Source organism: Schistocerca americana, chromosome 2 (assembly GCF_021461395.2).
Source record: "Schistocerca americana isolate TAMUIC-IGC-003095 chromosome 2, iqSchAmer2.1, whole genome shotgun sequence".
Classification (NCBI taxonomy): Eukaryota; Metazoa; Arthropoda; class Insecta; order Orthoptera; family Acrididae; genus Schistocerca; species Schistocerca americana.
In genome coordinates, this window is record NC_060120.1 from 357,896,930 (window position 1) to 357,920,715 (window position 23,786).

Here is a 23,786-nt window from a genome sequence, read left to right on the forward strand (position 1 = left end):
TGCACTTCCAGTCAGTGTCTATCCTATTTCCAAGATACCTAAAATTTTGCACCTGTTCTAGTATTTCTCCATTCAGCACAATTTTTATTTCTTTATTTCCTCCTAGTCCCAATACTTTTGTTTTCTTTGTGTTAATTTTCATTCCATAATTTTTTCCGTTAACTTCAATGGTGTCCAACAAATCCTGTAATTCTTTTTCCTCTGTGGCTACAAGGACTTTGTGATCAGCAAAACTCAAACACCCTACTCTTCTTCCTCCAATTTCTACTCCTTTGTCATCTAGTGAGCATTGGTCAATCATATTTTCCAAGTAAAGGTTGAAAAGTGTAGGTGATAGACAGAATCCTTGTCTTACTCCTTTTCCTAGTCCGATCCAGTTTGTATGTCTCCTAAAATAATTTGGACTTTCATTGTTGATCTCTGTTTAATTAATTTTATTATAATCACACTGTTTCCCCTTGACTGCCGAATAAAGTGATTTAGTCAATAACAATGTGGTAACTCCAAGATTAAAAACTGCTTAAGTTTAGTTTTAGTAGTCACAGTAAGTTATTACTCATTGCATGTGTGAAACATATCCATTGGTGTCAGCATCCATGGAAGTACTGGTATCAAAGAAAAATGTTTATTAACAATCTTACTATAATCAAACAATGGAAAGTCAAGGTTTTGTGCACAAAGGCAGTGGCCACATTTGTGTGACTTGGTGTTGTATGAATGTGTGAGAATTTTCTATTGCTGAAGAAGGATGTAGTCTGAAATGTGAAATACACTGACGGAAAAAAATTATAAAACCAAGAAGCAGTTGTGCGACACAAGCAAAAGTTGGTAAGTGTGTTTCTACACCTGAAAGATGATGTCTGCTCAGATTTTGTGCCAGTTGTATAGTAGTGCCACTATGAAGATGTAAATCAGGTTTGCTTTAAATACATGCTGTAATGGTCATGAGCATTAGTTGCCTTTGAGATTCGACATGGTGGGTTGAAATTTGTCAAGAATACCTTTAAGGTGACAACAACATCATTATCAACATCTCACCAGGTTCAATGAGTTCATATAATAGGGCCATGAAAAGTTGGATATTTCTTCTGTGATATTACACAGAGAATCGACATGAATGTAGCCGTTGTACATGATTGCTGGCAGAGAATGTATGGTTGCAGGAAGACCAGGCTCCAGATGACCAAATGGCACTATCAAGAGGGAAGACCATCATGTTTGGCATATGGCACTCTCACATCATACTGCATCTGCAGCAGCAATTTGAGCAGTAGTTGACACCACAGTGACACAATGAACTATTACAAATTGGGTACTTCAAGGACATCTACAAAGCAAACACCCTGTGTCATTTGTTCCACTGACCCCAAAACACCACCATTTGTGACTTCAGTGGTGTCAAGCAAGAGTTCTTTGGAGGGCAGGGTGGAGGTCTGTTGTGTTTTCTGATGAACGCTGATTCTGCTTCAGTGCCAGTGATGGCTATGCACTGATTAGAAGGAAGCCAGTTTGAAGGCCTGCAACCAATCTGTCTGTGTGCTAGACACATTGGGCTTACACCTGGGGCTATGGTGTGTGATGTGATTCCCTATGACAGCAGGAGCACTCTTGTGGTTATCCCATGAACCCTGACTGCAAATTTCTTTCTTCAGTCTAGTGATTCGACCTGTTGTGCTAGCATTTGAGAACAGCATTTCAGGGGTGTTTTCCAGCTGGATAATGTTCATACACAAACTGATGTTGTAACCCAGCATGCTATACAGAGTCTTGACATGTTGCCTTGGCCTGCTTAATCACCAGATCAGTCTCCAATCGAGCACATACGTGACCTCATTGGATGACAACTCCAGCATCACCCACAAACAGCATTAACCTTCCCGTATTGACCAACCAAGTGCAACAGGCATGGGACTTCATCCCACAAACATCTGTACAACAGAATACATGCACATTTGCAAGCTGGCATTCAACATTCTGGTGGTTACACCAGTTATTAATGTACCATCATTTCACATTTGCAGAGGCCTATTTCGTACTTACATTAACCTGTGATCTTGCAGTGTTAATCACTTCAATATGTTACCTAGACACATCAAACAATGGAAAATTAATTATTTTTTTGGTGTTACAAATTTTTGGCTGTGTATTTATAGCGTTTTTTCATAGTGCCTATTTATGACTCAGTGCCTCTTCTGTGTGGAAAGTTACTGTTATGTTTGTGTCAAGTAAGGATTTAAATCTGGATATTCTCCTGTGTCTGTGGTACAGCATGGTCCCTGCACCAAATTCATACCATCAGTATTGCTATTGCTACATACCCCACAAAGGAACACCTAGCCTGGTGTTGGGAAATAATAGCAGAGAAAAGCAGTGACACTGAAAGTTTAGGGTCATTTTGGAACTATGTTCAGATGGCCTAGTTGGTGAATGTGAGTGCTTTGGAACATCCATATCTGAATCCTGATCTGGCACACATTTTCATTCTCAAGACTAATTCATGTTACTATCTGATTACTTTGTGTAAGTAGCTAGATTTTTATTCTCATCAATTGAATTTTTATTTTCAATTTAATTTTAGGTAATGCCAAGATCACAAAATGCACATGCTTATGTAAATGCTGGTTTTTGTATGAAGGTAGATCAGGCTACTGTTGGAAAACTGAAGTCTAAACCAGTAATAATATTTGGAGGAATTAGCCCCCATTTCGTAAGTAATTAACTTAATGAACTTTTTATTCCCATGTTGTTAGTACTACCTACAATTCATTGGAATATTGATTATGAACTGAGGGATAAGCAGTCAAGAAACTGTGATGTCTACATAGTCATTGAACTTTTATTGCTCTTCAGAGGTTCTGCAAAGCATACGTTAGGGCAAGGAGAAAATTTCTTGACCTGGCTCAGAGTTTGTGTTGAGATGAATTACATTTGCATTTTGTAAGTTGCTAAGTTGCTGCATGTTTCTCATTAGTGTCAATCAAGTAACAACTCTTTCTAATAATTTTGTGTTTACAACTTTTTATAGCTGACATGTGTGTGCTCAACTTAAATGGAAAATCTTAATCTATTTTGTTTTGTTCTGGACAAGTTACTACCAATGAAAATTAATCTACAGTTATTGAAAACTTGTGGAGGATGTGCTGCTTCATTCTAAATTATTGAGAAATGGGTGACAGAGTTCCAAAGTGGTTATACATCTCATGAGATCTTTCATGTGATGGATACTCCAGAACTGCATCCAAATATGAAAACGCTAAGACAGTACACAGTGCAATGTTGGATGATCATTACATGAAGGTGCATGAAGCCTGCAGTAGATAATACCACAGGAGTTTTTAAAAAATGAGTACGCTGCATTTTACATGAAGAATTAACTAGATGAAGTGCCCAATAGGCACCACAACAAATGGAGTATATAATTTCTCACAACTGTTTGACCTTTTGAAAAAGAATGAACCTTTTTTTCCCCACAAGTTGCAGCATGGCTACGAATAGTTATTTGCAGCTACGATCACAAAACTGTTATGTCCCTATACTACTGGCTTTGGTCCATGTTGACCATCTTAAAATCTGCAGTAAAACATGAGAAAAAAATACAAATGCAAGTGGTGTACTGTCTACATCTTTAAACAATAATATAGGCCATAATGCAACATAGTGCTACATACCCATGGAAAACATGCATTTAAAGATGTGATGAGCCATATCTTTTTAGAAACATGTGCTAATAATGAAGCTGTGTTGGCCTCCTAAAAAGATACACACAAAATCAGTCTATTATCATAGCCAATAATTAAAATATGGTGTATATTAGGCCACAATGTCAGTGGAGTCATCTTGCTAACAGGTGTGTTGTTCATAATAGACTACAGTATGGTAGCCACAAGATGTTTATGTTGTAAACCTGTTAGATGTCACTATTGTAAGCCTCCACATATTCATTAATTATAAAACTGTAAAAAATGCGGTAAAAAGAAGAATACAGTAGATGAAGCCTATAGTGGGACTACTGGGAGTGTAAGTCATTACAGTGATAAAATACATTAAATTAAGACCAAGACTAAAGTCATTCAGACAGTTAAAAAGGAAATGGCTAAGTGACAATATTTAATTCTGAAACACTGTTCTGGCGATTTCAGATAAAAATGTAATGACATACATAAGAAAAAGCTTATACAGCTAACAGAATAATATAAAAATGATAAAATAAATAGAGAAAGAAGCCAAATGGATGAATCAACAAACAGTGTCCTCTGCTGACGTGGCTGTATAGATGAGAATGCTGTATAGATGAGAATTGGTTGAAGGATCTTAACTGCCAGAGACCCTCTTGTACCCTGCGACATGGTGTTCCAAGAAAAGAATCATAAAACACAACACTAATCAATTAATAAGATTACCTAGTTAATGAAATCCATAAACATTATGAAACGTATATGTGTGTGTGTGTGTGTGTGTGTGTGCATTTTACATCTCCTCCTAAATCACTAGCCTGATTTCAACCAAATTTGGTATGTGTATCTCTTACTGTCAGGCAACAATCTCTGTGGGGAAAAGAATCATTTACCTATCATAGTTCAGGAGATATGGTGTCACAGACAATGAGATGCCTGTGAAACTGCTGCTTCATGCACGTCATTTGAATATATTACTTCAGTGCCACTAATTGTATCTACAATAAAGAGAATATTGTTGTTAACCAAACATCTCATAGAAGTTCCTGCAAGGACACTTGTTAATCTTTGAAAGGTTACCTATCTGTCAATTCTGTTCTGCACATGGGATCTCATTGAATAAAGTTCATAGGATTGCTGTAAAATGGACTTTGTGGGAAGTACTCCAATATTGTGCTCAACACAACTTTTAATCAATTTGACTTGTTCCACATTTATTGTCACTATTAGCAAATATGATGACCAGTTTCAGCTCTCACATAAGATGTTTTTTCCAGGCACTTTTAGTATCCTACTAATCAGAGTAACAGTGGCAAATACAGGAGCTTTCACAATATAGTTCTGACAAAACGATAACTTCACAGTGGCTTTAGTTAGTACGATCAGTTAAGACAACATTTTCCAGATATTTGATAGTAATACATGGATGTTCACAATGTTTACAGACATTGTTGACAGAGGTAGTTGTTACAGGACATTCTGTGAAACATTACTAAATGAATTCTCTGAAAACTACTTAAAACAGATAGTTTGGAACTCCACTCATTATAGAAATATATTAGATCTAATGGCAACACGCAGACCTGTTCTCTTTGAGGAAGTCCACATCAGAACTGGTATCAGTGACCATAAGACAGTTGTGCCAACAATGAGTACCAAAGTAGAAAGGCCAACTAAAACAAGTAGATAGATTTATTTGTTCAGTAAATTAGATAAAGAAACAATAGTGTCACATTTCAACGAGAAACTTCTAACTTTTTGCACAGAACATTAGCATCTAGACATTTTAGAGGAACTATGGCTCAAGTTCTAAAGAATAGTTGACCTTGCACTGGATAGATATGTACCAAGTAGAAGAGTTCATAATGTGAGGGACCCTTCATGGTATACAGTCACTGTAAAGAAACCTCTAAAGAAACAGAGACAGTTTTAGAGTTGTTCAAAGAAAGTCTACACTGTTGCACAGAAATACACAAATCATGCAATTAGTTCAAGGTTGTATGAAAGCGTGACGCCCGTTCCTTCAGACATGTCTGAAAGAACAGACACCACACGGAATCTGCAGCTGTAATTATGAAAATTGAAGGTGGAGGGGAGAAAGGAAAGGGAAGGAAATATTGATGTCAGCTGCATTGGGACTTTATGTAGAATCAGTAGCGATGAGTGGAAATGTGTGCTGGACCAGGATTCAAACTTGGACCTCCTACTTACTAGGCAGTTGCTTTAAACACTGTGCCACCTGAATACAGTGTTTATCACAACTGCATGGACTGTCTTGGTATGCCTCCCAGTCAACCAATACTCCCACGTAGTGCTACCTATCTACAGTCCCCATCCATGTCCTCCATGCTCACTATTTTGAGATTTTCGGAGGTGGACAAATGTATTTTGCATCCACACTGAAGGTGTTGAATTCATTGCCCACTGAAGTGAATCATTTATGTGAACACATGGTATGTGTTCTTGGACATGTTGGAAAGGACAGACACCCCATGTGGAATCCACAGGTGCGATACATATTATGTAAATTGAAGGTGGAGGGGGGAGAAAGGAAAGGGAAGGGACTACTGATGTCAGCTGCTTTCGGACTTTATGCAGACTCAATGGCAACAAATGAAAATTCGCCACCTTCAGTGCAGATGCACAGTACATTTGACCTCCTGCAGGAGTCTCAGAGTAGTGAGCATGGAGGAAGTGGATGGGGATTGCAGATAGCTGGCAATATGTGGGAGAGTGGTCGGCTGAGAGGCATGTTGAGATAGTCCTCACAATTGTCATAAACACTGTGTCAGAAGATCCCAAGTTCAAATTCTGGTCAAGCACACATTTTCACTCATTGCTGTTTATTTTGCATAAAGTCCCAATGCAGCTGACATAAGTAGTTCCTTCCCTTTCCATCCCTTTCCCCTCTGCACCTTCAATTTACATAATATGTATCACAGCTGCAAATTCCTTGCAGTGTCTGTTCTTTTTGACATGTCTGAAAGAACAGACACCACACATTCATATAATTGATTCGCTTTGATGGACAATGAATCCACCACTTTCAGTGTGGATGCACAATACGTTCAACCCCCTGGGGAATCTCAAAGTAGTGACACATAGGACATGGAAGAGGGCTATGTATAGGTGGTGCTAGGTGGTAGTGAGGGTCATCCAACAGGGGTGTGTCAAAGTAGTGTGGAACAGTGGTTAGTGCAACTGCCTAGTAGGCAGGAGATCCCAGGTTTGGATCCTGGTCTGGTACACATTTTTACTCATGGTACTGATTCCACCTAAAGTCCCAATGCAGCTGACATCAATAATTCCTTCCATTTGCTTTTGTTTCTCCCCCCTCCACCTTCAATTTATATAATTAGTTGGAAGTGACTTTAACCTATTGAATATAGTCTGAGTCATCTATCTATTCATTGTAGTAGTTACAGAAAGGCAGTCTTGTGAAGTACTTTCCAAAAACTGTCTCGAGCAGCTAGTTCTAGATCCCACATACAATGGAAATATTTTAGACCTCGTAGTTACAAATGGGCCTGTCCTTATTATTTATATCAATACTCCACAAGCTACCTCACAGTGTGCTGCAGAGGATACTTCACTAACTGACTTCCCGTCCTCTGTTCCACTTGTGAATGGTACATGAGAAAAATGATTGTCGGTAGGCCTCTGTATTAGCTCTAATTTCTCAAATTGTCTCATCATGGTCATTTCACAAAATGTGTGTGGGAGGATGTAATATGTTGTCCAAATCTTCCCAGGAAATACCCTCTTGAAATTTCAATAGTAAAACTCTCTGTGATCCACAATACCTCTCTTGTATCTTCTGCCACAGGAGTTTGTTGAGTACCCTTGTAAAGCTCTTGCACTGACCAAACTATATCATTTAGAACATGCCACTCTGTGGGATCTTCATCTACACATCACACTACTGCAAACTACTGTGAGGGTACATCCCATTGCAATGGTTATTAGGGTTTCTTCCTGTTCCATTCATGTATGGGGTGCAGGAAGAATAACTGTTTGAATGTCTCTGTGTGTGCAGTAATTATTGTAATCTTATCATCATTATCCCTATATGAGTGATACATAGGGGATTGTAGTATCTACATCTACATATGTACTCCGCAATCCACCATATGGTGCATGGCGGAGTGTACCTCATACCACAACTAGCATCTTCTCTCCCTGTTTCTCTCCCAAACAGAACGAGGGAAAAATGACTGCCTATATGCCTCTGTACGAGCCCTAATCTCTCTTATCTTATCTTTGTGGTCTTTCTGCGAAATGTAAGTTGGTGGCAGTAAAATTGTACTGCAGTCAGCCTCAAATGCTGGTTCTCTAAATTTCCTCAGTAGCAATTCACGAAAAGAATGCCTCCTTTCCTCTAGAGACTCCCACCCGACTTCCTGAAGCATTTCCGTAACACTCGCGTGATGATCAAACCTACCAGTAACCAGCAGCCTGCCTCTGAATTGCTTCTATGTCCTCCCTCAATCCGACCTGATAGGGATCCCAAACACTCGAGCAGTACTCAAGAATAGGTCGTATTAGTGTTTTATAAGCGGTCTCCTTTACAGATGAACCACATCTTCCCAAAATTCTACCAATGAACCGAAGACGACTATCCGCCTTCCTCACAACTACCATTACATGCTTGTCCCACTTCATATCGCTCTGCAATGTTATGCCCAAGTATTTAATCAACGTGACTGTGTCAAGCGCTACACTACTAATGGAGTATTCAAACATTATGGGATTCTTTTTCCTATTCATCTGCATTAATTTACATTTATCTATATTTAGAGTTAGCTGCCATTCTTTACACCAGTCACAAATCCTGTCCAAGTCATCTTGTATCCTTCTACAGTCACTCAACGATGGCACCTTCCCGTACACCACAGCATCATCAGCAAACAGCCGCACATTGCTGTCCACCCTATCCAAAAGATCATTTATGTAGATAGAAAACAACAGCGGACCTACCACACTTCCCTGGGACACTCCAGGTGATACCCTCACCTCCGATGAACACTCACCATCAAGGACAATGTACTGGGTTCTATTACTTAAGAAGTCTTCGAGCCACTCACATATATTCCTAGAGTCATCATTTAAAGCCCATTCTTGACACTTGTTAAGAGACTTTCTTGGGATACATTGCATCTGTCTTCAAGAATGTTCCAGTTCAGTTCCTTCAGTATCTCTGTGACACTCTTGCACAGATCAAACAAATCTGTGATCATTGATTCTGCTCTTCTCTGTATTCATTTAGTATCGCCTGTTAGTCCTATTTAGTAGAGGTCCCACACACATGAGCAATATTCTAGAACTAGTCGCACGAGTGGTTTGTGAGAAATCTCCTTTGCAGACTGATTGTACTTCCCCAGTTATTGACCAACAAACTAAAGTCTATCACCTGCTTTACCCATGACTGAGCCTATGTGATCATTCCAATTCATATCCCTACAAAATGTTACACCAAGGCATTTGTTTGAGTTGGCTGATTCCAACACTGTGTCATTGATATTATAGTCATAGGATACCACATTTTTTTGCTTTGTAAAGTGCTCAGTTTTACGTTTCTGAACATTTAAAGCAAACTGCCAATCTTTGCACCACTTTGAAATCTTATCAAGATCTGACTGAATATTTATGCAACTTTTTTTAGATAATACTTTGTAAGAGATAACTGTACCATCTGCAAACAGTCTGAGGTTATTATTAATATCGTCTGCAAGGTCATTAATATACACCATGAACAGTAAGGGTCCCAACATACTTCCCTGGTGCACACCTGAATTTACTTGTACATACAAGGTGACTCTCCATCCAAGATAAAATGGCGCTTCCTCCCTGCGAGAAAGTCCTGAATCCATTCACAAACTTCACTTAATACCCATATGATCATACTTTTGACGATAAGTGTAGGTGTGGTACTGAGTCAAATGCTTTTCGGAAATCAAGAAACACTGCTTCTACCTAACTGCCGTGATTCAAATCTTTCATTATGTCATGTGAGAAAAGTATGAGTTGGGTTTCACATGATCTATGTATTTAGAATACATGCTGGTTGGCATTGAGGAGGTCATTCTGTTTAAGATACCTCATTATGTTTGAGCCCAGAATATGTTCCAAGATTCTACAATAAGTTGATGTCAAGGATATTGGACAGTAGTTTTGTGGATCCCTCTTATTACCCTTCATGTAGACAGGTATGAGGTGTGCTTTTTCCCAAGAAATGGGCATGGCTTTTTGTTTGAGGGATCTATGATAGAGTGTAGTTAGATGAGGGGCTGACTCAGCCACAAATTCAATATAGAACCTGACAGGAATTCCACTGGGCCCTGAAGGTTTGTTCAGTTTTAATGATTTTGGCTGTTTCTCAACACCACTGACATTAATACTTATTTCATTCATCTTTTCAGTGGTACAAAGATTAAATTGAGACAATTGTCGTGGTTTGCCTTTGTAAAGGAACATTTGAAAATGGAGTTAAGCTTTGTAGCTTTTACTTTTCTATCATCAGTTTCAGCCCCTTTCTCATTCACTAGGGACTGGCCTCTAACAGCCTTTACATATGAACAGAATTTCTTAGGGTTTTGCAAAATATCATTTGAAAATAGTCTGCTATGGTAGTCTGTGAAGGCATCATCCATAGCTCTCTTCACAGCCAAATATGTTTCATTCATCATCTCTCTATCTGTAGTCCTTCAGTTTGTTTTACACCTATTACACAGTGAGTGTATGCCATGGAGGTTCCCTCTCATTATGAACTGTTCTACTGAGTACATAGCTATCCAGTGCATTGTCACCTATTCTTTTAAACTTGAGCCATAGTTCCTCTAAATGCTCCTGCCCTATGCTGAAGGTTTCAAGTTCCTCATTGAGATATGACACTACTGACTTTTTATCTAGTCTAGATTACTTTGGTAATCATTGTTGCCACAACTGCATCATGGTCACTGATACCAGTTTAAATGTGGGCATCCTCAAAGGGGTGAGGTCTGTTTCTTGCCATTAGATCCAATATATTTCCACCACGAGTGGGGTTCCTGACCATATTTTCTACATAGTTTTCAGAGAGGGCATTTAGTAATGTTTCACAGGATGTCTTATCATGCTCATCATTAACAAAACTGTAATTTTTCCAATTAATTATTGGATGATTAAAGTCTCCACTGATGATTACAGTATGATTAGGCAACTTATATACACGTGATCCGAGGTTTTCTTTAAAGTTTTCAGTTACATCAGCAAATGAGTGTGCCTGGGTGATAGAAGGACCTAATTATCATTTTATGGCCACCCCCAATACTGAGCCTTTCCCAAATAACCTCACATGCAGCTTCAATTTCTATCATGTTGGATATGAGTTTCTAGTCTACTGTGACAAATGCAACTCCTCCATTTCACATTTGCCTATCCTTTCAAGACACATTTAAATTTTCCCCAGAAATCTCACTGCTATCGATTTCAGGTTTCAGTCACCTGCTCTCTCTCTTCTATCAGTCCTACCAGGTAAGAGTCCCATATTGATCAACAAAGCAATGTTTGATGAAATCAAACAAACACTTTTTAAGCCATTTCTTGTGTGGATGAGTTATATTTGCTTAACATTCTTCCTATGGATTACAGTACCACTCAAGAGAACTGCCTCAATTTAATCCTCATACCACTGAAAAGATCACTGAAGTAAGTGTTAGTGTTAGTGGTGGTGGGAAACAGCTGAAATCATTAAAATTGAGCAAAGCTCCAGTGCCCAATGGGATGCCTATCAGATTGTATACTGATTTAGTGGCTGAGTTAGCCCCTCTTTTAACTATAATCTACCATAGATTCCTCAAACAAAAAACTGTGGCCACTAGTTGTAAGAAAGCACAGGTCACACCAGTTTGCAAGAAGGGATCCACAGAACTACCAACCAGTATCCTTGACATCTATTTGCTGTAGAATATTAAAAAATATTGTGAACTCAAACATAATGAGATATCTTGAAGAAAATGACCTCCTCCATGCCAGTCAGCATGGATTGTAAAAACACTGATGACGTGAAACCCAAGTCCCCTTTTCTCAAATGATATATTGAAAATTTTTTTATTCAGGCAGTCAGGTAAATGTAGTATTTGTTGATTTCTGAAAAACATTTGACTCAGTACCGCATTTACACTTATTATCAAAAGTACAATTGTATGGGGTATTAAAGATTATTGGAGGGACATATTTGATGCCATAGGATGGGAGTATTCATTGCGGTTGACAAAAAGGTTGTCTCTATTGAGGTCAAATTTATAGAACCAGCATTTGAAGCTGACTCCAGAGAAAACCTACTGCCACCAACAAACATTTCGTGTAAGGACCATGAAGGTAAGATATGAGAAATTAGGACTCATATGAAGGCAAATAGATAGTCGATTTTCCCTTGTTGTATCTGCGAGTGGAACAGGAAAGGAGATGACTAGTGGTGGTACAGGGTACTGTAAGCCATGCACCATACAGTGGCTTGTGGATTATGCATATCAATGTTGACTGAGCCAAATTTGTGGATAGACTGAGGATTTTCTGATTGGGTGGAAGCAGTATTTTATTTTGGATGAAGAATGTGAATTGTGGATTGAATTGTGGTTTATTTGTCTTGTAATGTACATAACCTAAATCATTTGATGCAGATACTGGTGATACATCAAATTATAAAATTTTGCCATAAACAAAGAACAGTTGATGTTAACAGACAGCATAATAATAATAATAATAATCCAGTTTTGTTATACATACATACAATAAAATCTAACACTTAATTATCCCATACTCAAATGATAATTTCATCCTCTATGAATTCTTCTATTGGTTAGTAGCATTTCTCCCACAGAATCTGCTGTAGCCTCTTTTTTAAAATTTCTGGCTTCATATTAAATATGATTTTGCCCATTATCTTGGTGTATATTGTCATCCCCATGTACTATGGAGTCCATGCATATAATTTCAACTGGTGTGTGGGTAGCATAAAATTATTTTTATTTCTTGTGTTACATGTGTTCTCCTCAAATAATTTTTGTCTGATGTGTAGGAAGATTATAATTTCATAAATGTATATGAAGGGAACAGTTAGGATTTGCAGGTTTCTGAAATAATGGATGACAAGACTGTGTTTGTTGTGCAGTGCAGTATCAGACAATTTTCTTTTGCAGTTTCAGTATTCAAGGTACACTACTTGAACTTCCACAGAAAATTATCCCGTATCTAATGACAAATTCGAAATAACTATGATAAGCAATTTTTTGTGTTCTCAAGTCAGTGGAATTTGCTAGTATTTGTATTGCAAATGCAAAACTGCTTAGTTTCTTTGATAGGAAGTCAGTATGTGTATTCCAGCTTAAGTTCTTGTCCACATTTAGTCCCAGAAATTTGACCATGTCAACTTCTTTCATAGGTTGATTATTATGTTGTATTTTAAGTTCCACACATTTTGAATGTTTGCTTCTGAAATGTACCATATGGGTTTTTGCAATGTTTATTTTCAACCCATTTAACTGGAACCAGTTTTCTAGGGTATCCAGTATGCTTACAATGGAGCTCAGAATTTTTTTGGCATTATCATCTTCAATTAAAACAGAAGTATTTTCTGCAAACAGAACTGATGGGGAATTTATATTTAGGGGTAAGTTATTTACTTAGAATTGGAATGGGATTGACCCCAAAATGGGGCGTTGATGCACACCTTGTGATACTTTACTCCAGTTAGAATAATAACTCACTGTGTCTGAAGTGATAACTGCCCTTTGTTTTCAGTTGACAGATGAACTAATTTCAGGTGGGTCTCAGGGAAGTGTTTTGGGACCATTTCTGTCCATGATGTATATTAATGGCCTTGCAGACGATATTAATAGTAACCTCAGACATTTTGCAGATGATACAGTTATCAGTAATGAAGTACTGTCTGAAAGAATCTACACAAATATTCAGTCAGATCTTAATAAGATTTCAAAATGGTGTAAAAATTGGCAACTTGCTTTGAATGTACAGGAATGTAAAATTGTGGACTTCACAAAATGAAGGAAAAAAAAGAAAAAAAACATAGTATCCTGTGGCTATAATATCAGTGGGTCACAGTTTGAATCTGTTAACTCATGCAAATGCCAGGTTGTAACATTTCATAGGGATATGAAATGTAATAAACATATTGGCTTGGTTGTGGATAAGGAACATTGTAGACTTTGGTTTATTGGTAGAATAATGGGAAAATGTAATCAGTCTACAAAGGAGATTGCTTAAAAATCACTGGTGTGACCTATCTAAGGGTAGTACTCAAGTTTGTGGAATGTGAACCAGGGGATATTGACTGTATATAGAGAAGGATAGCTTGAATATTCCTAGGTTTCTTTGATCTATGTGAGTATGTTACAAAGATACTGAAGAAACTGAACTGTCAGACCCTTGAGCATAGACATTAACTGTCCCAAGAAAGCCTACTTACAAAGTTTAAAAAACTGGCTTTAAATTATCTCTGAAGGAATATGCTAGGAACCCAAAAGACAAGATTAAGCTTGCACAGAGTTACTTCAATAATTATTCTTCCTGCACTCCATAAAGGAATGAAATGGAAAAATACCCCTAATAATTAGTGCAATCGGGTGTACCCTGTGTCACACATTCCACGGCAGTTTCCAGTGTATAGATGTGGATAGAACATGACGAGAATGTATTTTATCCACTGATTGACAGAGATAGTACTAGTTACTACAAAGATGTTGATCATATTAATAGAAGTGGCAAATTCTTAGAGAGATGTTAGCCATGTATGAGTCTGCCCTGGCTTTCGTGTAGATGTTGTTTGTGTGCTTTTGGAGTGTGGACTGAAGATTTTTGAGAGAGGAGGGGTATGTATAAACTGACATAAAGTTATTTTGGGATTTTGGGAACAACATATTTTTTTTATAAAACTGCTAAGCTTAAATTTGCTATAGGGTGTGAGTTATACATTCAAGTAGTAATTTGGTTTACATAATAGGTAGTTAGTTAACAGAATATAAATGTCGTGGAACTATTTTGTATGTCTATGCTAGGAATTCCTTATTTACAAGTATAGTTGCCATATATTTGAAATTATGATAAATAATGCAAATTCTTAATTAGTGGCTTAATTTTTTAATGAAAGATGTCATATGGTACAGAAAAATTTGGCAACAAAATTATAGTTTCAAACTTGGGAATTAAACAGATCTGATGGCACAAAAGACAACAGTAATATGGGGTATTTCTGAACTTCAGTCCTGGTTATCTGATAACTTAATACTTTTAGGGAAATTAGATCACATTATGGTTAAGTCTGGATTTCGGTTTTCCCAGTGGCATGTGTTAGTCTTTCCAAGACTACATATTAATTCAGTCAAAATCTACCATTATCTGCTGTAATAATAATTTCAGTTATTAATTACTGATTGATTGATTGATTGATTGATTTTTATTGTTGTAGAGACCTCAGAGATCATCTGAGGGATTACAAAAGTCAATATTACACAGTATAAATGTTACACAAATAATTACAAAAACAAGAAAAGTATTACACAATATAAATATTACACAAATAATTATGGTACCTTCACACAAATACAAAACAGAGAAACTTCGGGTACAAATTGATATTGCATAGTAAATTTAGCCAATTACAGACCTACTCATACATAGAAGCATATAAAAACTGATCACAAAGTGTAGTCATACCATATTCTTTGCCTCCTTTAAAAATTCATAATTAATATGATTTCCAGTGAAACCAAATGCATCATTGTAATCATTACATTTAAAATTATTATCTGAATATTGAATCTGGATGAAATAGGACCCGAACAATATCTAATTAGATTTAGGCATGTGCACATATACATGATGTGAATGATTAGATTTAGATGAAAATTAAGGAAAATAAATTACATTTATTGGTAGGAGTACATTAAGAGCAGATGGAAAGATTACAGGTTGCCCTGTTTCAGTGTACAAGCCTATACATATGCACAGTGCATCTCTATCTCCAGTTCAGACTGGAGTTTTATGTACTTGTGGAGTCATCTGTAACAGTTTGCTGGTATACAAGAGGCAGTGAATCGAAACTTGCAAGTAAAAGTAGAAATTGACTTATTACACACACATTCAATAATTTATTGTAATATTGGGGTTCTGGGATGTTAATTCTCTTAAACTCTAATGTTTTTATCAAACAGATTTTGAGTTTGCCAGTTATAGACAGCTGATGGTGTTCAGTGTAAAATCGTTTATCTGAAGTAATGTATCAGAAAGAAAATTCATAGAAACATAGGAAACATGGTGATCCCTTTCCTCCTGGAGTCTGAGTGACCTGCCCTTCCTTTTTAACATACTATGATTTATCACTCTACCCTCCCTGAGGAAAGAACTAACAGTTCCAAAAGAAAGGGTAGTGTTGTGTATTTTTATAGGTGCTTAATATAAAATTTATTTTTTGTAAAAGCCGCATCTAAAATGAAATTAAACTATGTAATAATTTTGACTTGTAAAGCTTGTAACATTTCGTTAACTGAAATTCTTCTTTCGCTTATGCCTTTGTCCCACAGTTTTCACAGGGTCACCATTGTTACAATCATATTTGGCATGGTTAATTGAAAGGGGTGGCCGGATGCCCTTCCTGCCACCATCCCATACCCCATTGGGTGGAATCAGTGTACCCCAGCTGTCTGTGTCTAGTGTAAACCATGAAATAGTGCGAACATGTTTCAAATGTCTGCGAGTCGTGTAACTGAGGTGGGAAGTGGGTACCAGTCTGGTATTCATCTAGTGGGATGTGGAAAACTGCCTGAAAACCACCCCTCAAGGCTGGCGGGCACACCAGCCCACGCTGTTAATCTGCCGGGCGGATTCAATCTGGGGCTGGCGTGCCTACCCGAGTCCAGGAAGCAGTGCATTAGCACTCTTGGCTAACCTGGTGGGTTATCCTCAACTGAAATTCAATAACATTAAGTCAACACTGAATTTCTCTGTCAGCCAATGAACCACATTTATCTTACAATGTATTCATTTAATTTTGTTGAACATATCCTCGATTCCCGTACACTGACAAGACAGTCTACTAGATAACTTTTCAAAGACTTTTTCTTTTAACCCTACATAAAATGACTGACCTGGCAGTTTGCAAGCGCTTAAAATCACATTGCACCATGTAAAGATGGCTCATGATCTCAAATTTTCTTTTTGGTTTCGAGGAACAGCTTTTCCTACCTTATTTTATTTTCTCAGCATTTATCTGTCATATAGTTTTTAAGGACAATATTAAATAAAATACAAACAATAGCACATGTATTTTACAAACAGAAATTTAAATTTTTTATATAATCTATTGCATCATTTGTTGTCTTCAGGAAATCATTGAAAGTATCGTGGTATGCCATGCTGGGACTTTGTGTAACAATGTGGTGAACAGTTATCTGTCTGCTCCACAGTCGCATCTTGGATATTGATCCTTACTTACCCCATCTATAAAAAGTGTCTGTGCTTCTGCCATGGTTGGTGTGTAATCTCTTAATCATTGTCCATAAATTGATCAAAGGCAGAGGGTTTCTTTCTTATGCAGCACAGGTTCTGGTAATGTTGAGCACAAGCCTCTGTCCAGTCTCATTCACATAAGTCAGTAAGATGAACTGAGCCACGCGCAGTTCCCTTACTGTTTTCTTGGATGATTTTTTTGATTGAAGCTAGTTTCCTGCTAGGACAGCTAAATCTTGATGGGGAGTTATGAGATTGCTTTGCATGCATTTAAATTCATGGAGAAGAGCTGCTTTTTGTGGTAAGTCCTGGTGTGGAATGTGGCTCAGTATGGGCAGCCATTTGTTGGGGGTTGATCTTAGTGACCATTGCTCAACATTTATGCGGTCTAAGAAGTCTATGATCGAAAATAATCAATGCTACTTCTTCTTCTGCTTTTCACAGATTATGCATATCAACCCGTTGTGGTCCCAGTTCCAACTTTTAACTGACCATCCAAAGTCCCACCTTCCTTTGAGTTTGTATTGTGAGAAATTCTTGTTTCTTCCATCTGTTCCAGTTGTTGTTTCCACTGCTACCCATATAAAGTTGTAAATCTAAACCAGTGATTTGGATTCAGTTATCTTAAACAAATGTAAAACAGTTTTAATCTGCCAGGAAGTTTCATATCAGCGTACACTCCGCTGCAGAGTGAAAATCTCATTCTGGAAACATCCCCCAGGCTGTGGCTAAGCCATGTCTCCGCAATATCCTTTCTTTCAGGAGTGCTAGTTCTGCATGTTTCGCAGGAGAGCTTCTGTAAAGTTTGGAAGGTAGGAGACGAGGTACTGGCAGAAGTAAAGCTGTGAGTACCGGACGTGAGTCGTGCTTCGGTAGCTCAGTTGGTAGAGCACTTGCCCGCGAAAGGCAAAGGTCCCGAGTTCGAGTCTCGGTCGGGCACACAGTTTTAATCTGCCAGGAAGTTTCATATCAGCGCACACTCCGCTGCAGAGTGAAAATCTCATTATGTTTGATGGAGTTTAACAAAAGTAGTTTGAATAATGAAATTAAATTATACATGGGCAACGAATTGGTAAAGAAAGAGTCTAGTGTAAAATTCCTTGGCATAACAATCCAAAGCAACCTGAAATGGGACACACATGTTGACTTCCTAGCAACTAAGTTGTCAAAAAATATATTTGCAATCAGCACTATTAGCAAGTTCTGTAGAGACACCGTAGTCCTAAAGACTGCATACCATGCTCTTTTCTCCTCTCATTTGAACTACGGTATTGAAATTTGGAGGCAACAACCAAACCTAATCTAGATAAGCTACTCATTCTTAAAAAAAAAAAAAAAAAAAAAAAAAAAGGGACTGTGAGAATAATCTGTGGAGCAAAATATAGGGAATCTTGTCGCAACTTGTTTCCAAAAACAGAGGTGTTAACTGTTATAAACACATACATTCTAAAAGCCATATTGCTTGTGAAAAGACTGCACCCAAACACTTATTCAGATTTCCACCAGTACAATACTAGAAATAAAGAAAGATTTTACATTGGCAGCCACAGAACAGCAGTTTACGAAAGGGGGGCTCAGTACGCAGGTATAAAATTAGCTAATGCACTGCCTAGTGCAGTCATGGCTCTTCCTACAATTAAACTGAAACATCAACTTAAGAAATTTTTAGTAAAACACCCTTTCTACTCATTAGAAGAGTACCATACTTATATGAAGAACAACAAATGCTTTGTGAAATTATGTGAATAGAAATCAGTAAACATCTTATTGTAATTTTGTTGTAAATTAATGACGTATTCAGAAGAATGTGTCTTGTGTATTGTACAAATAACTTTAATCATTACTGTTTCTTTGTACATGTGCAGTGTACCATTCGATGTTGAATAAAGCTATTATTATTATTATTATTAATGAAAATATGTTATGAAAAACAATGAATCTTTTTCAGGGTTTTTTTGTGAGGTTGTGTTATCCAGGTAATGTCATAGACCATTTGCAGTTCTGTGTGTCTGTTTACAGGTACATGCTGAAAATACAGAAGAATATCTGAATGGTAAAAACTTATATGATGTGTCAGTATTACAAGAAGCACTACAGGTTCTTGACAGTGAGCTACAGCTTGATCACATTCTTCCAGACCCATCACCTGAGTATCGAAAACTTCTGGCACAGTCATTATTTTATAAGGTTAGTAGCTTTTGATTGGTTTTCTATAAATATACAATTGACTAACCCATGGTAGAGAAAAAATAATTCTTTCTTTCTATAGTTTGTTTTGAGCGTATCTCCTGAAAATGTCCAGAGAACAATGAGGAGTGGTGGTGAGATGCTCATGAGACCAGTTTCAGCTGGAAAGCAGGATTTCGATACAAATAAAATGGTCTGGCCTTTAAATGAGCCCATTCCAAAGCTTGAAGGCCTCGTGCAATGTTCTGGTAAGTCTGAAAACAAACTGTAGAGAAATTCTATAAATGTATATTGTCCCGTAGAAGATGATTTATTCAGCACTTGCACATACAAGAGTGCAGAGCGAACTGCCTCCGGCCAGAACATATACAGTATATATACAGGTACAGAACATTCCAGTACAATGATTCTTGACATTTGTGGATACTTTTAGAATGTACTCAAACCGAATATAGAAATTAAAATTGTACAATCCAGGTGAGTTTTGAACTGACGACCCTGCGTGCAACAGTTTAGAAGCAAAACCCCTACACCACGGTGTTACTCAACTTCTTCTTTGACATTGCTCCCTCCTTAAGAGTACAGCGTCTCAGTGTTACGTCCTCCTAGTCCAGGAACAAGTCATCAGTCCTGCTTACTCCGACTTCCGATGACTGATTCTCACCCTGGAGGTGTTCTTCTTAGAACTTCTTTTGCCACTACGCTCTGTCACCTTTCTGCTTGTTGCCTGTCGCTGGAGCCTCAAATTTTCCCTGGGTTACAGGATCCTTATAGGGCTTCATTCAAAGGATGTGGGCCGTATCTCTGATCTTTCACCATCTTGTATCGGGGTCGAAATCTTCAACTTCATAAGTAACATCAGACAACTGCCGTACAACCTTATAAGGTCCAAAGTAGCAACTAAGGAGCTTCTCAGAGAGACCAACCTTCTGAACAGGAGTGAAGATCCAGACGAGGTCACCAGGCTGGTAGACAACAGGGCAGTGGCGCGCATCATACCTTCGGTGATCGTTTTCTTGAGCCTGCAGCATGCCCAGTCGAGCTAAGTGCCGAGCTTCCTCACCTCTGGTTAACACCTGGCCAATGTAGTCATCGTCCATGTCATCAGAATGTAACGGAAACACAGTATCCATTTTTGTAGTAGCCTCACGCCCATGTACCAGGAAAAATGGCATAAATCCTGTGGTGTCTTGTTTGGCAGTGTTGTAGGCAAACATCACGAAAGGTAGCATCTCATCCCAGTTGCTCTGCTCAACATTGACGAACATTGGTAGCATGTTGGCCAAGGTCTTATTAAGGTGTTCAGTAAACCCATTAGTTCGTGGATGTGCAAGTAGAAAAATACGTTAGCCAAGCACACGGTGTCATCCCATTTATTAAATTTGGCTATACGCTCGTATACATTTAGCCGCTTGTTTGGATCTTGCCCATCATCACCAGTGAACCAAGGAGGATGTCTCATGTGGTGGCACACAGTTGCTGTCATCGTAATGTCCTCTTCTTCTTCTGTCTCCGATAGATTGTGATCTGTTGAATATGGCTCGAACTCAGGTATCTCACCATGTAAACGGCAGCTCTGTCATGGCCTGATGGGAGCCACTGTGTTGTTGATAATGTGCGCCATCACAAGTTACAATACCCAGTCTCTCCACCAGAATAATGTCATGTAAAAAAGCGTTTATTCAGCACTTGCACATACAAGAGCGTGGAGCAAACTGCCTCCAGCCAGAACATATACAGTATATATACAGGTACAGAACATTCCAGTACAATTGACGTTTGTGGATACTTCTAGAATGTACTCGAACCGAATATAGAAATTAAAATTTTACAGTCCAGGTGAGTTTTGAACTGCCGACCCACCATGCAACAGTTTAGTATCAGAACCCCTACACCACAGTGCTACTCAGCTTTTTGTGCGAAAATATTATGTAATAGTACAATATGAAGCATTGCAGCTGGGGACTTACTATATGAATGAAACACTTAAATGACAACATTATACATTGCTTGTAACACATCTCAAAAGGGACTGATCCCAATAGCTACTTTGACTGTTATCAAAATTGCACACTTTGCTGCTCCATAGTTTCGCAGATCAAATTCCGTGATTTCTTTTACATAGCTGTGTGGCTTCTGCCAGCTATGCAATAATTTCCAAAGGAGTGAAGGTTATTCATAAAGGTCAGATAAAGTTTATAACTGCTGTTTCCACATGGATACATCACCCATATAATATATCTTTTATCTCTGATGACTATTTGTAGCAGGTTCAAACTGTGTGTTGGACCAGGACTCAAACCCAAATCCCTGCCTTCTGTGTGCTACTAGTTGCAGTATCTGACCACATCCCAGAAACTGACTGAAAGGTACAACTTGACACTAGTTTTTCTGTTCACTTTCAAAACTCCACAGAGGCTCTTCAATGTTATTGTTGGACTGGGACCCATAGGAGAAATCTTTAGTGACCTCTTCACATTCAATACAGCCTCAGGAATGTTACTGAGGTGTCTTCACTCTTTAGTAGAGTGCATATTACAATGAGCACTTGTGACAAATTCCGTGGGCACAACTAGGAGTCACATACACATAACTGATTCCTCTCCACATACTCCAAATTCCACAGAGGTTCAAAGACTAAAAAATATGTTAGTTAGGTAATGTTTTTGAGGCCATGGTTAAGAATAACTCTCCACAAAATCGTTTCTCTTGGGGTGCTAATCCTACAGAATTGTGAGAGAACCCTGTGAATTTTGTGAGGTGAAGAGTAATATCAGTCACAAGTTGAAGCTTGAGTCAGTCCATTAGGCACACTAAGATAACATCATTTGTAGTGCACTGTTCACTAAAGGGTTCAAATCCTCATCCAGTACAATGATTTAACTTCTCACAAATGTTCATCACACCATATATGGTGCAAAATAGTAAAAATATGTATATCAGTTTTTACCTGGTTATTAATTTTTATTTCAAATTTTACGTAGTTATTAAGTTTCTTGTTAATCTATCAAAGGTGTGAAAGTTGCTAATAATCATGTTTTTTATTTTGGAGTCATTATACATTGTGTTTTTCTCCTGGAAAAGGAAAAATATCAAACACCCCTCCTATACAAACTTGGAGTGCTTAAATGACAGGGATCTGAGCACATCTACATTTGTAGACACATACCTAAGAGGTTTTCTTGCCTATTTTCTCTACTATTATTAGCAGAATATAAATCCATCAGCAGATTTAAGGAATATTTTTCCTGATGTAATATGTTTAAAATTATGTCAAAATATAAGAGGTATTAAGAGATAAAGTTGGTGAACTACTAATAGATGTTGACTCTGAAATTATTGGTATATCAGAGTACCACTTAAATAATTTAACAGTTCAGAGGCTGTTTCTCAAGGAGTTCCTTGCGGGGTGGGGGACACTTAAATAATTTAACAGTTCAGAGGCTGTTTCTCAAGGAGTTCCTTGCGGGGTGGGGGAGTGGGTCTGTACGTAAAAAACAGTATCCCATTTAAGTCCATAGACGTATCACGACACTGCACTGAACAGATATTTGAAAGTTGTGCAGCGTTAGTTGAATTTAGTGAAACTAAGCTTCTAATTGTTGTTGTTTATAGGTCCCCTAACTCCAACTTCAGAGCATTTCTGCTCAAGCTAGAGAGGGTTCTTGATTCACTTTGTAGGAAGTACCAGAAACTAGTTATATGTTGTATTAATTTTGTATATGATTGTGCAAGAAAATGGATGTTGGTAGATCTCCTAAATTCATATGATCTGATGCAAACTGTGTTTTTTCCAACTAGGGTGCAGGGGCACAGTAGCACAGTCACAGACAATATTTTTATTCATTCTTCATTACTAGATGGGCATTCTGACCTTTCAGACCATGATGCACAAATTTTAACACTAGAAGGCTATTGTACTAAAACCAATGTCATATTTAATTACAAACTATGTAGGAAAATTAATCCAATGGCAACAGAGAGTTTTTTAATTCTTGTCAAGGAATAAGAGTGGCAGGATGTTTATAGTACCGATAACATATATGTTAAATTCAATGCTTTCCATAACACATTTTTCATGATCTTTGAGACTTGCTTTCCATTAGAACATTCTAAATGGGGTACTAGCAGTAATGGGCAGCCCGGGTGGCTGACTAGTGGGATAAGGATATCATGTGGAACAAAGCAGGAATTATATCAAAATGTTACAAGTAGTCACAATCAAGCTACAGTAGCCCATTAAAAACAGTATTGTAAGGTGCTTAAAATGTTATTAGGAATGCAAATGGAATAGCTAATTCACAGGATAAAATTAAAACCATATGGTCAGTTGTGAAGGAAGTGTCTGGTCAACAGCACAAGGTCGACGATATGAAGTCAGTTCGCAGTAAAAATATTTCTGTTACTGATAAATCAGATATA

At 37.8% G+C, this 23,786-nt stretch overlaps 1 protein-coding gene across 1 annotated transcript in view; it reads left to right on the top strand.

The window, feature by feature from the left end:
• Positions 1-23,786, top strand: part of LOC124595300 (xanthine dehydrogenase-like) — a 414,231-nt gene that overhangs the window by 191,442 nt on the left and 199,003 nt on the right. The window contains exons 10-12 of the mRNA XM_047133986.1: positions 2,579-2,707; positions 19,197-19,364; positions 19,447-19,612. Of these exons, the coding sequence (XP_046989942.1) occupies positions 2,579-2,707; positions 19,197-19,364; positions 19,447-19,612 (463 nt within the window). The remainder of the gene's footprint in view (positions 1-2,578; positions 2,708-19,196; positions 19,365-19,446; positions 19,613-23,786) is intronic.